The sequence below is a fragment of the Chlorocebus sabaeus genome, chromosome 9 (assembly GCF_047675955.1).
Source record: "Chlorocebus sabaeus isolate Y175 chromosome 9, mChlSab1.0.hap1, whole genome shotgun sequence".
Lineage (NCBI taxonomy): Eukaryota > Metazoa > Chordata > Mammalia > Primates > Cercopithecidae > Chlorocebus > Chlorocebus sabaeus.
This window is the reverse complement of record NC_132912.1, coordinates 105,660,717-105,677,632: the sequence shown is the minus strand read 5'-3', so window position 1 is coordinate 105,677,632 and position 16,916 is coordinate 105,660,717. Positions and strand designations below refer to the sequence as shown.

The 16,916-nt window shown below is 42.1% G+C and overlaps 1 protein-coding gene and 1 non-coding gene across 7 annotated transcripts in view; both read right to left on the bottom strand.

Moving 5' to 3' along the window:
• Positions 1-16,894, bottom strand: part of AS3MT (arsenite methyltransferase) — a 34,825-nt gene extending 17,931 nt beyond the window's left edge. For all 6 annotated transcript variants that reach the window (XR_005244217.2, XM_007963992.3, XM_007963994.3 and 3 more), the window contains exons 1-9: positions 10,534-16,894; positions 10,269-10,309; positions 9,900-10,027; positions 7,402-7,552; positions 6,766-6,902; positions 5,304-5,373; positions 2,972-3,053; positions 1,475-1,606; positions 990-1,132 (exon numbers count right to left, since the gene is read on the bottom strand). Coding sequence is in view for 5 of the 6 variants with exons in the window: in XM_007963992.3 (XP_007962183.3) it covers positions 990-1,132; positions 1,475-1,606; positions 2,972-3,053; positions 5,304-5,373; positions 6,766-6,902; positions 7,402-7,552; positions 9,900-10,027; positions 10,269-10,309; position 10,534 (885 nt within the window). In the remaining variant the exon portion in view is untranslated. The remainder of the gene's footprint in view (positions 1-989; positions 1,133-1,474; positions 1,607-2,971; positions 3,054-5,303; positions 5,374-6,765; positions 6,903-7,401; positions 7,553-9,899; positions 10,028-10,268; positions 10,310-10,533) is intronic.
• Positions 11,507-11,611, bottom strand: LOC119628140 (U6 spliceosomal RNA). The gene has a single exon (XR_005244455.1). It is a non-coding gene; the product is annotated as a U6 spliceosomal RNA (small nuclear RNA).
• Positions 16,895-16,916: the final 22 nt, after the last annotated feature.

The window sequence follows — 16,916 nt, the reverse complement described above, 5'->3', positions numbered from 1 at the left end:
AGTTTTCTTAGGTGGTTAATGGTATTGCGATTATGGGACACATGCTGAAATATTTAAGGGTAAAATGTCATAATATCTGCAACTTATTTTCAATGGCTCAGCAAATAAATAAATATATATATACACACACACAAACACAAACATGGAAAAATGTTCTCAATTGCTGAAATATAGGTAATGCATATGTGGGTATTCATTGTACTATCAACTTCTCTGTATTCAACAACTTTTTTTTTTTTTTGAGACAGAGTCTCGCTCTGTTGCCCAGGCTGGAGTGCAATGGCATGATCTCAGCTCACCGCAACCTCCACCTCCCGGGTTCAAGCAATTCTCCTGCCTCAGCCTCCCAAGTAGTTGGGATTCCAGGCACCCACCACCATGCCCGGCTAATTTTTGTATTTTTAGTAAAGACGGGGTTTTGCCATGTTTGGGAGGCTGGTCTCAAACTCCTGACCTCAGGTAATCGGCCCGCCTCAGCCTCCCAAAGTGCTGGGATTATAGGTGTAAGCCACCGCACCCGGCCAAAAACATTTTTATAATAAATATTGAGGGCTGGGCACGGTAGTTCACGCCTGTAATCCTGGCACTTTGAGAGGCCGAGGTGGGCAGTTCACTTGAGCCCAGGAGTTCAAGACCAGTCTGGGCAACATGGCAAAACCCTGTCTCTACAAAAAATACAAAAATTAGCCGGGTGTGTTGGTGCGCCTGTAGTCCCAGCTACTCAAGAGCCCAAGGTGGGAGGATCGCTTGAGCCCAGGAGGTTAAGGCTGCAGTGAATAGCCTGGGTGACAGAGTGAGATCCTGTCAATAAATAAATATCAGGAAAAACATGCTTTTTTACTCCACTTGAAACACACACATACAGTTAAACACACACACAAACAAACCAACACCAGAAAAGTGGGAAGCAATGCAAAGTCAAGAAAAGATAGCTGGAGCAAGGGCAAGAGCAGAAATAATCCAGCAGTCATGGAAGTTGTTTTATTTACCTTAAATGTAAAATTGGCATCAAACATTAGTTCTTTTTCATGTCCTGTAATTCCTCCATTGTAAATAACTTGGCATCTCTTGGTTGGTCCTGTCTTAGAGCATTTGAAGAGGCGAAATGTTGCAGAAACAAAACGACAGTCACCTAAAAACAGAATTCATTCATGGTTCATCTCCAGCACTCCCTCAGTTGTTGCCTTGCTCAGCAGACGAGGAGCAAACACATTACAAAGATGACTTTCTTCTTTGCATGTCATCAATTATCTTTCTGGGCACTTCACTCTATTTACTGAATGACTTCAAAGTGCTTTATTAAATATCAAAATTGGTGGGGGGTTTGGTTACCATTATACAGAAGACAATATAGCTATTTCCAGATAACACAAAGTATCCCTCAATGAGATTCCTCAGAAGTCACTTACTAATCACCACATTTCAATCATTCAAGCTGTAGTTATAATAGTCCCTGCTGTCTGTCATATCTTACCGATAATTCTTTCCAGTTCCTTGTTTTGAATTGTAATGAGATTGGCAGTGACCAAACGTGGAGGGCAGAACCCAATTTTTTGAGCAAGGATGGCAAGTTCCTTCCAGTACAAAGCACCACCCAGACACTCACCTAAAAAACAAAAAGCAAAACAACAACAACAACAAAAACCCACAGACCAACCAACACTTAATACAGTATTAAGGGAATTATTATTCTATATAATTAATTAGGACATGGTATCAGTTAAAACATAGATCCTAGCAGTAGAAGCTAACTTGAGCATCCCCCCAAGGTCTAGAAAGCCATGGTTAGGATTGGGTGTGCTCCTGACAGTCTCTGGGAACCATTCTTCAGGAGACTCACTGGTGGATTGGTTCTAACCAGCTGCAAGCATAATATTCATGTATGCAGTAGGCCACATTCTGAAAAGCACTATGTTATGTGAATAAAGTAGTATAAAAAATAATTTATAGGTCAAGCATGGTGGCTTACACCTGTAATTCCAGCACTTTGAGAGGCAGAGGTGGGCAGATCACGAGGTCAGGTGTTGGAGACCAGCCTGGCCAACACTGTGAAACCCCATCTCTACTAAAAATACAAAAATTAACTGGGCATGGTGGCAGGCACCTGTAATCCCAGCTACTCGGGAGGCTGAGGCAGGAGAATCACTTGAACCCGGGAAGAGAGCCAAGATTGCCCCCTGCACTCCAACCTGGGTGACAGAGCGAGACTCCATCTCAAAAAAAAAAAAAAAAAAAAAAAGAGGTTATCACTGGGTTATATGATTATAAGTAATTTTTTTTAAGAGATAGGGTATTACTATGACACCCAGGCTGTACCTGAACTCCTAGGCTCAAGCAGTCCTCCTGACTCAGCCTCCCAAATATCTGGGGTTACAGGTGTGTGTCACTGTGTCCAGCTTAGTAATTTTTTCTTTTTTTCTTTTTTTTGCATTTTCCAACTTATTAACAGTACCTATTTATTATTACACAGTAAGAATAAAATTAATATTATTTTAAGAATAAGAACTTTTAATTTCATAGTCAGACTGATGAAAAGCATGCATTTATCTCAACTTCCAGAGACTATTAAAATGATAATAAAGGAATAAAGAACACAATAATGATGAGAACATAAGGGGACTAAGAGGGCACCAGCTCGGGAACAATTGTCTTCATTTCCAAACTAGAGTTTTCAAAGTATTTTTCCCATTCTTTATCCCATTTAATCTTCATAACAGCCCTATAAGGCAGATTGTATTATTATTTACATTTTACAATTTGGAAAATGATAACTCAAAGAGATGAATTAAACTATCCAAAGCCCTATCATTTTTGAATGGCAGAGGAAGAATGGAACCTTGGCCTCATGGCCTAACCCCATGTCATAAAGCCTGATCTCATGTCATAAAGCCTCATCCTGGCTATTAGCAGAAAGGAGTTCTGCACATGAACAAACATCTGCCTTAATACCAAACTAAACAAAATCACCTACCCCATAAAACTTTGTGTGTCCTGATTTCTTCTGGCAGTTCAAGGCTCGTATAGACGTCACTGAAATATAACTCCCCACCATGCTGAAACAGAGCCATATTAGTCCAAACAAGATTAATGATTACATTGATCCTAGATAACAAAGGAAGGAATAGGGGAACAAAATCAAATTTAAAAACCAATAGCAATGTTTAAGCTGACCCTTTGTGAACAAATAACAGCTGCCTCTTTAGTTATAATCAATAGTCAAGTGCCAAGATTTTTTCCTCCCAGTGGCTTATCCAACAGGTAATAAAATCACATTCTAAGACTGTCTCCTAAAAAAAAATTTTCAGATTACTTAAATTTAAATTTTTAGCCAATCTGAACCAAAAGCAGCCCCAGGTCATTGTAGAACTAACAGAGGGTATAATCAGTATTCATAATCTTTTATCTCTTAAGAATAGTATAACTTTGCCAGGTATGATGGCTCAGGCCTCTAATCCCAGTGACTCAGGAGGCTGAAGTGGGAGGATTGCTGGAGGATAGCAGTTTGAGACTAGCCTTGGCAACACTGGCAACACAGCAAGACCATCTCTCCAATATAGAAATTTAAAAATTAGCTGGGCATGGGGGCATGTGCCTGGAGTCCCAGCTACTCAAGAGGACTGTTTGAGCCCAGGAGTAAGAGGGTACAGTGAGCTATGATAGTGATACTGCACTCCAGCCTGGGTGACAGCAAGACCCTATTTCTATTAAAAAATATAACTTTTTGTAATGTTGTTATTTACTTTTATAACAACACATTATATCTTTAAAATATTATCCTTAAAATATAAGGCAAATGAGTGATCAGGAACTTAACATTTTATTTAGCTAATTTTAAAAACCTGGAAACCTGGAGATCTATATTCTACAATAGTGTTTCTACCTTCTGTAAGTACATTTTTGGTGGAGATAAGTGAACTGGCATGTAAAATGACATACTAACAAAGACATCACTAAATCATTAAATCATTTCTATACAGATATTTGTATTTGAGTTCTATGACAGCTTTGTAAACCAAAAATCTCAAAACCATGTTGTTAATTTAAAAAAATTCTTTGGCTGGGTACAGCAGCTCATGCCTATAATCCCAGCACTCATGACCAAGGTGGATCATGAGGTCAGGAGTTCGAGACCAGCCTGGCCAATATGGTGAAACCTTGTCTCTACTAAAAGTACAAAAATTAGCTGGGCATGGTGGCACATGCCTGTAGTTCGAGCTACTAGGGAGGCTGAGGCAGAAGAATTGTTTGAACCCAGGAGGCGGAGGTTGCAGAGAGCTGAAATCCTGCCACTGCATTCCAGCCTGGGCAACAAAGTGAGACTCCGTCTCAAAAAAAAAAAAAAAAAATTTTTTTTAGAGGCAGGGGTCTCACTCTATTGCCCAAGCTGGACACAAACTCCAGAGCTCAAGCAATCCTCTTGCCTCAGCATCCAAGTAGCTGGGAGTACAGGCATGTACCACCCACTCGGCTAAAATCTTTTTTTTTTTTTTGAGATGGAGTCTCACTCTGTCTCCCAGGCTGGAGTGCAGTGGTGAGATCCCGGCTCATTGCAACCTCTGCCTCATGGGTTCAAGTGATTCTCCTACCTCAGCCTCTCAAGGAGCTGGGATTACAGGCATGCGCCACCACACCCAGCTAATTTTTGTATTTTTAGTAGAGACAGGGTTTCTCCATGTTGGCCAGGCTGGTCTCGAACTCCTGACCTCAGGTGATCTGCCCGCCTCAGCCTCCTACAGAGCTGGGATTATAAGTATGAGCTACCACGCCTGGCTGAATCTTTCATCTTCTATCATGAAGATACACATCTCATGATACAATGAAGGCTGTGGAGCTCCTGCAAGCTTTCCTTTTAGAAAGTAGTTAATGTAAAATTCATCTTCTGTAACTTCCCAAAGATCTGAAATCATGACAGATAAGAAATCAGAAACCCTGAGAAACACTGTACGTGCTAGAAGAGAGTGTATTCAAAGCAATCATTAGCAGTCAGTGCAAAGGTTCCTATAGCTCCACAGATGCTCTTCTACGATCATGTACAGCAGCAAATAGGAGAGACAGTCAAGAAAGCAAATACCTTAACACATTCAGTGACAACTGTCACCTCGGATTTACTACCTTTTGCAACCTGAGAGGGAAAGTAATCCATATCCAGGGTATTCCTGCCCCTTCCCCCTTTTGCCACCCCTTTTTCATTTAATGGATAAATTAAGAGAGTTGGAGCTCTTAGTTCAAGGGGGAACAAACAAGACTGAACCCATCAGCTCTCACTGATGTTCAAAGATAATTTATCTCACTCTCCTCCTCACCTTCAGCACCCGATATGCCTCCTGAAGCACTTGTTGTTTATCAGGCACAAGGTTAATAACACAGTTCGATCTAAAAGAGAACAGATGAAGTGTCGAGAAAATCTTCACAATACTCAGAGATCTGCAAATCCTTTCAGACCCTAAAGGTGGCTCCCACCTTTCTGTCAAAGCTACCCCATTCTTACTGCCTCCCTTCTCTCTTTCTAATGCCTTCAACTAAGCTTTTCCCCAAGATCAGAGACAGAGTGTTTAAAATCTCAATAAATTGTTAGCAAGTTTGAATGTGCAGAAAAAAAATATCAGGCATGATTCTTACTTGTTTCTGTCCTGATGTTCATCAGGCAACAAGATGAACCCTCGGACCAGATGCCTACCACACAAGGCATTTCTTTCTTTCTTTCTTTCTTTCTTTCTTTCTTTCTTTTTTTTTTCCTGAGATGATGTTTCACTCCTGTTGCCCAGGCTGGAGTGCAATGATGCAATCTTGGCTTATTGCAACCTCTGCCTCCCGGGTTCAAGTGATTCTCCTGCCTCAGCCTCCCAAATAGCTGGGATTACAGGCATGCGCCACCACACCCAGCTAATTTTTGTATTTTTAGTAGAGACGGGGTTTCGCCATGTTGGCCAAGCTGGTCTCGAATTCCTGACATCGTGATCCACCTGCCTCAGCCTCCCAAAGTGCTGGGATTACAGGCATGAGTCACCACGCCCGGCCGGCACGAGGCATTTCTTATGCCCCGTGTAAACAGGCTACGTTCCTCAAAGGCAGCTGTCACTTGGGCATGATTTGGCGATAACAACTTGAGAGAAAAAAGGAAATAGAATCCTATAATTTACCATGGAAACATAATGAAAGATGCAGATCAGCATGTATTGTAGGAGCCAACTTAGTGGTCCTGCTGGTCTTTTGGGTTCATTGGTTTTTGGTTAAGTTTCAAGTAAGTTCTCTCCTGGTCTAGTGTGTTCTGCTGCTGGTGAGCTCCAGCAGCTCAAACCAGCTCTCTCCCATTAGTAAGCCATGCTAAGTTTAGTCTAACACCCTAAATGAGAGTCAATTCAGCAAACAGTAATAGTGACATCTGTGTGTTCAAAAGGAAATGAGTGCTGGGCACGGTGGCTCACACCTGTAATCCCAGCACTTTGGCAGGCTGAAGCAGGTGGATCACCTGAGGTCAGGAGTTTGAGACCAGCCTGGCCTACATGGTGAAACCCTGTCTATACTAAAAGAAGATTTAAAAAATTAGCTGGGTGTGGTAGCGTGTGCCTGTAATCCCAGCTACTTGGGAGGCTGAGGCACGAGAATCAGTTGAACCCGGGAGGCAGAGGTTACAGTGAGCTGAGATTGGGCCACTGCACTCCAGCCTGGGTGACAGAGCAAGAGTCCATCTCAAAAAATAATTAATAATAATAATAATAATAAAGAAAATGGGCTATAGTCATAATAGTAAGAATATAGACCTACACAACAATATCATAGCTCTCATTCTTGATTCCAGCCTCTCCCAATTTCTCAATGTAGCCATGAATAAAAGTCACATTAGATGCCTGGAAGCCATATTTTTCCATGTGATAGTCAAGATACTTTTCAGCCACTTCCACCTAAAGTAAGAAAAATATAGTTTTGATAACATTTTGAAAAAAATACACGACTTTTTCCTAAAAATTTCCTGTCACTAACACAATGCACTTCCCCTAGATTATTTTGGATAAATATACAAGATTCCTGTGGACATGTAGGATGTACTACAACCTGGGACATAAACTCCCTGCTGCCTGTGCAGTTTGGCTTGAATAAATGCCTCATTCAATAACAAAATCTTTCAGGATAGATGGCAGCAAGAAGGGAAAGATCAAAGTCTGCTCTGTCATCACCATACTCATATCAGAACAAACCACCGACTCTTGTGTTTGCCCAGAAGAGCCCCTAATTCTTTAAGTTATCAGTTTCCAAGACAGGAAGCACTAGTGGCACAAATGAGCATTGCTAACTAGAGGCTTTCTTAAATTATCCTTGGAGAGCCACGAAGAAAAAAACTTTATTTCTCAAAGAACGCTTCTGAGAATCTTTTCCTCTTTGTCTTCCAAATCATTGCCTCACCTGGCCTTTGGTCATGTCTATTCCAGTCACATGTCCCTTTTCACCAACCAGCTGGCTAAGTACGTAGCAATCTCTGCCACCTCCACTACCCAGATCCAAAATCCAGCAGTTTTCTAGATGCTCGGGGATCACCAGACCACAGCCATAATACCTGGGAAATGGAAAACACATTTTTTCCCTGGAGACTAGAAGACATGAAACCACTAAATCGTATACACACTTCCCTCCCTCCCTCCCTTCTTTCTTGCATCATTCACTCATACTTCTGATGTTTAGTCTCCACTGAACTGGACACCCATGAAGGCTGGGACTGTATCTGCTTTACCACAGTATTGCTGGGCATGTGCTAGGCCCTAAGACTTCATAAGCCATCTAAAATAATGTGTTCAGGCCGGGCGCAGTGGCTCACGCCTGTAATCCCAGCACTTTGGGAGGTCGAGGTGGGCAGATCGCTTGACGCAAGGAGTTGGAGACCAGCCTGGCCAACATAGTGAAACCCTGTGTCTACTAAAAATACAAAAACATCAGCTGGGCATGATAGCAGGTACCCGTAATCCCAGCTCCTCGGGAGGCTGAGGCAGGAGAATGGCTTGAATCCGGGAGGTGGAGGTTGCAGTGAGCCGAGATTGTGCCACCGCACTCCAGCCTAAGAGACAGAGTGAGACTCCGTCTCAAAAAATAAATAAGTAAAATAAAATAATGTGTTGAATAAATACATTTAGTCATTTGCTGAGCTTCTAATTCAGGCCCAGGACTGCTAGTTATTGAGGAAAAAAATGTAAGGTTTCTGTCCCATAGGTTTGTTTTTTGTTTTTTAGTTTTTACTTTTTCTTTTCTTTGAGATGGAGTCTCGCCCTGCCGGCCAAGCTGGAGTGCAGTGGCGCGAACTCAGCTTACTGCAAGCTCCGCCTCCCGAGTAGCTGGGACTACGGGCGCGCCTGCCGCCATGCCAGGCTAATTTTTTTTTTTTTTTTTTTTTTTTTTTTTTTTTTTTTTTTTTTTTGAGACGGAGTGTTGCTCTGTCACCCAGGCTGGAGTGCAGTGGTGCGATCTCAGCTCACTGCAAGCTCCGACATTCTCCTGCCTCAGCCTCCCCAGCAGCTGGGACTACAGGGGCACGCTGCCACGCCCGGATAATTTTTTTTGTATTTTTAGTAGAGACGGGGTTTCACTGTGTTAGCCAGGATGGTCTCAATCTCCTGACCTCGTGATCTGCCCGTCTCGGCCTCCCAAAGTGCTGGGATTACAGGCGGTTGCCACCGCGCCAAGCCAATTTTTTGTATTTTTAGTAGAGACGGAGTTTCGCTGTGTTAGCCAGGATGGTCTCGATCTCCTGACCCCGTGATCTGCCCGCCTTGGACTCCCAAAGTGCTGGGATTACAGACGTAAGACACCGCCTCCTCCGCCCTCGATCTTTTTTTTTTTTTTTTTTTTTTTTTTTTTTTTTTTTTTGAGACTGAGTTTCGCTCTGCTGCCCAGGCTGGAATGCAGTGGCACAACCTCCACTCACTGAGACCTCCCCCTTCTGCGTTCAAGTGATTCTCCTCCCTCAGCCTCCCAAGTAGCTGGGACTACAAGCTTGCGCCACCACACCCAGCTAATTCTTGTATTTTTAGTAGAGATGGGGTTTCACTATGTTGGCCAGAACGGTCTTGAACTTCTGACCTCAAGTGATCTACCTGCCTTGGCCTCCCAAAGTGCTGGGATGACAGACGTGAGTCACAGCCTCCCGCCCCGCAGGTGTATTTAAGAGATGAGGTAAAACATTGTACACAGAAAACACTTCCCATGATTTACGGACAGACCGAGTGACAGAGTGCTGTGGCAGTTTGGGGAAGAGGCTGCTCAAAGATTAGAGAAGGCTCCATGCAGTAGGTGGGACAGCAGGGTGGTGCTGGATGGGCAGGGTTTGGAAGGAGAAAGAAGAGGGAAGGCTTTCCAAATTGGTGACTGCCCGCTGGACAGGCAGTGCTGATGGAGTGAGGAAGGGAAGGTTCAGAAGGGCCAAGGTTGATTAGGGAGGGCCGAACTGCGCATATCTTGAATGGCAGATCCAGTGAGTGTGACTATTCTCTGAGCTTGGGTAGGGACTATGGAGTGTTCACATTGGAGCTTCTTCTTCTTTTTTTTTTTTTTTTTTTTCAATGTTTTAAAAGTACGCATTTATTTTAGAGATGTATCTGACTATGTTGACCAGGCTGGAGTGCAGTGGCTATTCACATCCCGGATCACACACTGCAACCTGTAACTTCCGGACTCACGCGATCCTCTGCCTTAGCCTCCCAAGCACTTGGGACTACAGGCTCACCGGCGCACCCGGATTCATCGGAGGTTCTTAGAGCAGTAAGATGATGGGTGCTGAGATTTAGGATTTTTACAATAGACAAAGCAAGCTGATGGGTTGGTGGCTACGGGTTAACTCCCTAGTGACCTGCATCATTATCTTTTGGGAAAACTGCAGTTTGGGGTCTTCCTGGGGACAGCACGGGACACTCTACCTTAGGGCTACTTCTTCATGTACATTTTGCAAGGCTTCCCGGATGTGCTTGGGGACCGGCCTGGCTGTGGTGACACAGGCGTTGGTCTGGAGGTCTGCCGATTTCTTCAGCACCTGCCCGTAGTAGGTCTGACCCAGCGTCCCACAGTGGAGTGAGGAATAGGGAAGGACAAAAAGAACTGTGACTGCAGCGCGAGGGCTCCATCACCACCTCCACCTCCACTTGGCGGACCTCAGTTCCCTGCAAAGGTCCAAGCCTAGACCCTGCCCTACCCCGACTCTAGGAGTCCGGGAGGACAGGGCGCGGGCCAGGCCATACTTCCATCAGCCTAGGCTCCACTTGGGCCATTCCAGGCCCTACAGCTCTCACCTGCACGTCCTTCCGGATCTCAGCGTCGTGGGGGGCGGCCACTGTCGGGAGGGAGAAAGTTAGTTGAAAGGAAGAGGGTGCTGAGGGACGGGCAAGAGGGAGGGAGCCAGTAAAGGGCAGGCAGCGGGCCGAGGGGTGCGGGGAGGACCAAGGTCTCGAGACACAGCTCGGGGAAGGCGCTCGCGTTCCCGCCTTGCGGGGGCCCAGTGAAGGCGCTGGGGGCCTGCCTTGGGGCTGGGGCGGGGCGCCGAGGGCGCGCACTCACTGTCTCCTCGGCCTGCGACTCGGTACGGCGGGCTCCCGCAGCCAGCTCCAGCGCCGAGGCCCCGCCCAGGCTGGCAGGCTTGCTCCGCCCACCCACCCAGCTCCAGCCCCTCGCTCCGGCGCCCACCGCCTGACCCGCAGTCCCACAGTCATCCGCGTTGCTCTACAGGCTTTCCAACCAGGAGGTCGGTATCAGCATCCCCCTTGTTCGCTCCACTGTGATTTTCACGGATAAATCTCTTACTCTGATTTAAATGAACACTCACCTACATAATGATCTTCCCCCCTTTTTTGGGAATGGAATCATCTTTTTTCGATCTGTTTTTTAAAGTCAGATTTATTGAGATATAATTCACATTCCGTAAAATCCATCTTTCTTCAGTGTGCAGTTCTGTGAACTCTGACAAACGTATATACATCACCGTAACGGAGACCCAAACAGCTTTGGCTCGCAAGTTTCTTGGTGCCTCTTTGTAGTAAATTCCCTCTTCCCACCCCCAGCTCCTGAGCAACCACAGATGTTTTCCCTCCCTATAGTTCTGCCTTTTCTAGAATGTCACATAGATGGAACCATTACAGTATGTAGCTGTTCCCAGTTTATTTGGGGTTGTATTTAGGAAAGCAGCTTTGCTAAATTTATTTTTACCTATAGTAATTTTTGGTCAATTCACATGTATTTTCTAGGTATTGTTACTTCATCTTGCATAATTTTTTTTTTTTAATTTTTAAATTTTTTGAGACAGTCTGTCACCCAGGCTCAACCTCCCAGCTCAAGAGATCCTCCTGCCTCAGCCTCTCAAGTACCACCACACCTGGTTAATTTTTGTATTTTTTTGTAGAGACGGGATTTCACCATGTTGTCCAGGCTGGTCTCCAACTCCTGGGTTCAAGCGATCCGCCTGCCTTGGCCTCCCAAAGTGTCTGAATTACAGGCATGAGCCACAGTGCCAGGCCCGAAAGTATTTTTTGTTTTTTTCAATATGGAACGCTTCACGAATTTGCATGTCATCCTTGCGCAGGGGCCATGCAAATCTTCTCTATCATTCCAACTGTAATATATGTGCTGCCAAAGCGAGCACCCGAAAGTATTTTTAAATTATTTATTTTTACTTCCACAATTATATGCGTATATCTTATATCCTTTTGTGGTTGTGACAAGCATTTCTCTTTGTATAAATTAAAAAATTTTTTTGAGACAGGGTCTCACTCTGTGGCCCAGGCTTAGCATCACTGCACAATTATCTCTGGATCCTTCAACTCTAGCTTCAAACCATCCTCCCTCCTCAGCCTCCCCAGTAGCTGGGACTACAGGTGCAAGCCACCATGCCCAGCTTGTAATGATCATTTCTATTCATTAGGACAGTAAGGAAACAGGGAGATCCAAGTGAAAGGATATTTAAATGGAATAAGTGGACTCCTTTATTCACTTTTCAGTCTCAACTGCCAACAATACAAATATCTGGTTGATATCCAGCTAGTAAATTTTCATCTTCCCTGATGTCAATTAGCTGTTACAAATTAATAGAAAGGTGGTATATTTTATATTTTTAACAAATTAACCCCACGGAAATAATCCTTGTTGGAATATTTCTATAGGTTGGAATATTTCCAACTAGTATGTGTATAAAACTTAGTGTTTTTATAAGTATCACTTAGTTTTTGGGCAATCATAGAATGGTGAAAACGCTCCTAAATATTAGTTTTCAAAATATTCTCTTCGTAAAATGAGTTTCTTTAGAAAAACAGTTACCTTCTCATAGTTAAAACGATATCTTTATCTTAAAACGGCAGATTAGTGAGAGGTCAAGGAAACGGCTCTATCATTTTTCTCTTGTGCTTGTTTTGTTATCTTTAATTTATGGATTACTTGCAAGAATCATTTGACAATCCTTTTTTTTGAGACGGAGTTTCACTCTTGTTGCCCAGGCTGCAGGGCAATGGCGCAATCTCGGCTCACTGCAACCTCTGCCTCCCCAGTTCAAGCGATTCTCCTGCCTCAGCCTCCCAAGTAGCTGGGATTACAGGCATGCACCACCATGCCTGGCTAATGTTTTGGTATTTTTAGTAGACACGGGGTTTCACCATGTTGGTCAGGCTGGTCTTGAACTCCTGACCTCAGGTGATCCGCCTGCTTCTGCCTCCTAAAGTGCTGGGATTACAGGCGTGAGCCACCACGCCTGGCCAACAATCCTTAAATCTACCTACTCACACACAGATAAACTGCAATAAAACAAACCACTGTCAAGTTAAATTGAGTTATTCTCACTTTTCCTTCATGGTGTCTGGTGTGGGGGCTAATCTTGGATCAGACTGTGACCATCAAACATTCTGATTGGTCAGTGCCTCACCACAGGTTTTGTGAGTTGTTTTACTATCACCCCTGCTAAATGACAGGAATGCTATATAACTGTATACTGGGTAGAACAAATTAGGACTCTCACATTAAGTCGTATTTTAAATACTGGCAAAAGCTTTTTTTTTTTTTTTTTTTTTTGAGACGGAGTCTCGCTCTGTCGCCCAGGCTGGAGTACAATGGCGTGATCTCGGCTCACTGCAAGCTCCGCCTCCCGGGTTCACGCCATTCTCCTGCCTCAGCCTCCCGAGTAGCTGGGACTGCAGGCACCCGCCACAACGCCCGCATAATTTTTTTGCATTTTTAGTAGAGATAGGGTTTCACCGTGTTACCCAGGACGGTCTGGATCTCCAGACCTCGTGATCCGCCCGCCTTGGCCTCCCAAAGTGCTACGATTACAGGCATGAGCCACTGCACCCAGCCTCACAAAAGCTAATTTTTTTAAGATAAAAAATTAACATACATAGAAATTTTCTTCCTTACCCTTCAATGGAGGCCTGTGCACACCGTCACACATTCTATCTTGGAAGCTACTGGCGTGACAATTCCAGGATGATCCAGAAAGGCAGATTTTTGTTAATTACAGAGAACTATCTTTCAAGAAGTGGAGATTTCCAAAAGGATCAGCACCCCTAAGTAAAGGATTCCCCAAATAATGTAAGCAGAAGCCAGATGAATGACTGGATGATGGCTCACCTGAGATGCAGAAGCAGGGGCAAATGGATTGGATTCAGCTACTTCCAAGATCCGTTCCTTTTTTATTATTACTATTTTTTTGAGACGGAGTCTCGCACTGTGACCCAAGCTGGAGTGCAGTGGCACGATCTCAGCTTACTACAAGCTCCACCTCCCAGGTTCACGCCATTCTCCTGCCTCAGCCTCCCGAGTAGCTAGGCCTACAGGTGCCCGCCACTATGCCCAGCTATTTTTTTTTTTTTTGTATTTTTAGTAGATGGGGCTTCACCGTGTTAGCCAGGATAGTCTTGATCTCCTGACCTCGTGATCTGCCCGCCTCAGCCTCCCAAAGTGCTGGGATTACAGGCATGAGCCACCACACCCGGCCATAGATCTTTTCCCTTTCTAAGAGCTCTTTAGTATTATGTTGAAGACTAGTAATGACAGGTGGCACCCGTTTCTATGCATAAGGAAACCAGCAGGTAACAGAGAGCTAGACTAGTAGTCAAAAGACCTGCCATCAAGCTCAGTGACCTTGGGTAAGTCATTTCATCTTCCTGGCTGTGTTTGTTTCATCTGTAAAACATGGGACCAGAATTTAAGAACTTTTAAGGCCCCATACAGTTCTAATATTCTGGGGTTATATGACTCTTCTTCATCAAATATTATGTTGGGTTTTAAAACATACCCTTTTAAAAAATTCTTTTTGTTTAGTTTTTTTTTGAAATAGAAAGTGTATTTTAAATGCCTTTTTGGTATATATTACAGTGATAAAAGATTTTATTACTTCTTATCAACGTAATGTGTTTTGTAACTATTACATCAACTTTGAAGTTCTGGAGTTACATGAGCAATTATTCAAAATATTTCTCTATTCAGTTTTTTAAGATTTTATTCGGATTTTTGCATCTATACTCATAAAAAAAATCACCTATATTATCTTACATCCTCTTGCATCATCTTTCTTACGTCATTTTATTTTTAAAATGAAAATCCTGTTTACTTCATTAAATGAATTAGTGTCTCATGATCATTTTCTATATTTTGGGAGTATAGGTTCTTTTTTTTTTTTTTTTTTTGAGATGCAGTCTTGCTCTGCCTCCCAGGCTGGAGTGCAGTGGCTCAATCTTGGCTCACTGCAACCTCCGCCTCTTAGGTTCAAGCAATTTTCCTGTCTCAGCCTCCCGAGTAGCTGGGATTACAGGCGCATGCCACCATGCCTGGCTAATTTTTGTATTTTTTAAGTAGAGATGGGGTTTCACCATGTTGGCCAGGCTGGTCTCCAACTCCTGACCCTGTGATCCGCCTGCCTTGTCCTCCCAAAGTGGTAGGATTACAGGCATGAGCCACTGCGCCCAGCCAGGAGTGTATGTTCTTTGACAGTTCGGAAAAGTCTCATGAAAGCCTTCACAAGCAAATGCCATTTTAATTGGTTATTCTTAGTTTGTGGGTTCTCATAACCAATCCGGAATATTCTCCATTAGGTTTCAGTTTTGTAATTTTTTATCTTTATAAGGAGCTGGGCATATATTAATCAAATTTTTAGCAGCAAATTGATAACTTTGTTCAAATCTAATTGATTTTATATATTGCCTATTCAATTACGAATTTACTAATTTGTACTTTTCTGGCTGAGCTAAAACTTTACCAATTTAATCTATAAGAACTACTTAATACTTTTTATTTTTTCTAATTTATTGTTTCTAATTTGTTTAGTTTTATTATTTCCATTTTGATTTCTTTCTAAATTCTAACTATATACCCCTTTAAAAAAACAAAAATATTTCCACCCTATCCCTAATACAGAGATTTAAAGCATGATAATTTTCTTATAGTATTGCTTTGGTATTATCACATAAATTTTCTTGCATGGCATTTGAACATTTATTATTTTAAAAATATTATCTTCCAGCACATCCTCTACAACTTAGACGTTACTTAGCGAAGTATTTTTTTCCATGTTTTTGATCACCATTTAATTCCATGTATGTTGTTTATTTCTATAAAAAAAAAATCAAATAATGTATACATTTCCACCTGTTCTCACATTTCTGGCTACTTTTCTTTCATATATTTTGTTACAATGTTCTCTAGTGACTAAATTCAGTACAAATACATTTTCATTATTTAATATAAATTTTATCTTATATTTACTATTAAAATTTTGATTGTGAAACATATATTTTATCACATACAATGTAAGCAATTGTTGCTTCTTTAATATTTGTTCCAGCATGAAGAAAACTTAGACCATCCCTTCATTTTAATTTTTTTCCAACTTAAGTATTTCTTTGCTTCTTGTAATGACTGCACTTAGCTTTGTTTTCTAAATTAGTGGTCTTCCTTTTCAAAGGTAAATTGAATCCATCTGTATTTAATAATACTGCAATTAATACATATTTACAGAATTAGTACATAAATTAATGCCTTTTCAGATCCTTCACATCTAGCTTTTTTACCTTAAGTTAATATCCGTATGTATGAGAAATAAACATAATCTGATATGCTTAGTTAACTTGATGACTGGACAATAACAATATGAACTATATTGGATTCACTGTTATTTCCTCTTTGTTCCAGCAGTGAAAACAGTATTTTCTTATGTCAGATTTCTCTCAATCGCTTAGTAAATGAAGACCTGAACTAGAACAATATAGTGTCCCATTTTAAATTTAAACAAAGATATTCAGGTTTCACCACAGACTCATGGTAATGTCATTTTAAAAGATGGATCCAATGAACACAGACAAACATTAAAGTTTTCACCATGGCACAACCCTCTGCCCCAATCACTCATAATAATTCAACTACCTTCATATTTGGCAGTAACGTCATGCAAGTGAGTTTGCTGATGATTAGCAAAATTACAAAATCAAAGTCAAGGTCACTTAATCAAGAATTACAGCAACAAAGAAATTCTAGGAATGCAGGTCAAGGCAAGAGGCTGCAGCTGGCCTGATAATGATACCACTTGCCTAATGTTCATTTAGGAATTTGCTATCACAAATAAAACATATACCTCCTCTGAGTTAGTAGAACAGAAAAGGAAACGATCAGGTATTACTTCTCACCATTATACGACCATGAAATTAAAATATTTCCTTAATAATGATTAAGAGAAAAAATCATTTTTGTGTATTCATAATAGAAGCTCTATTTCTGAATTTAAAACACTACTCAGTATTTGCTTACGTACTGCAATTCAGACAATATAGCTTTTGACATATTAAAAGTTCTATGGGAAAAACTAAAACCTCTTTTAATTTTGCTTTAATATCAAACTAAACACAGCAGCTGAAAGAATTCAATAAGAGCATGGGTTAGTCCGATTCAAGAAGTGCCTCCAAAATTCAACC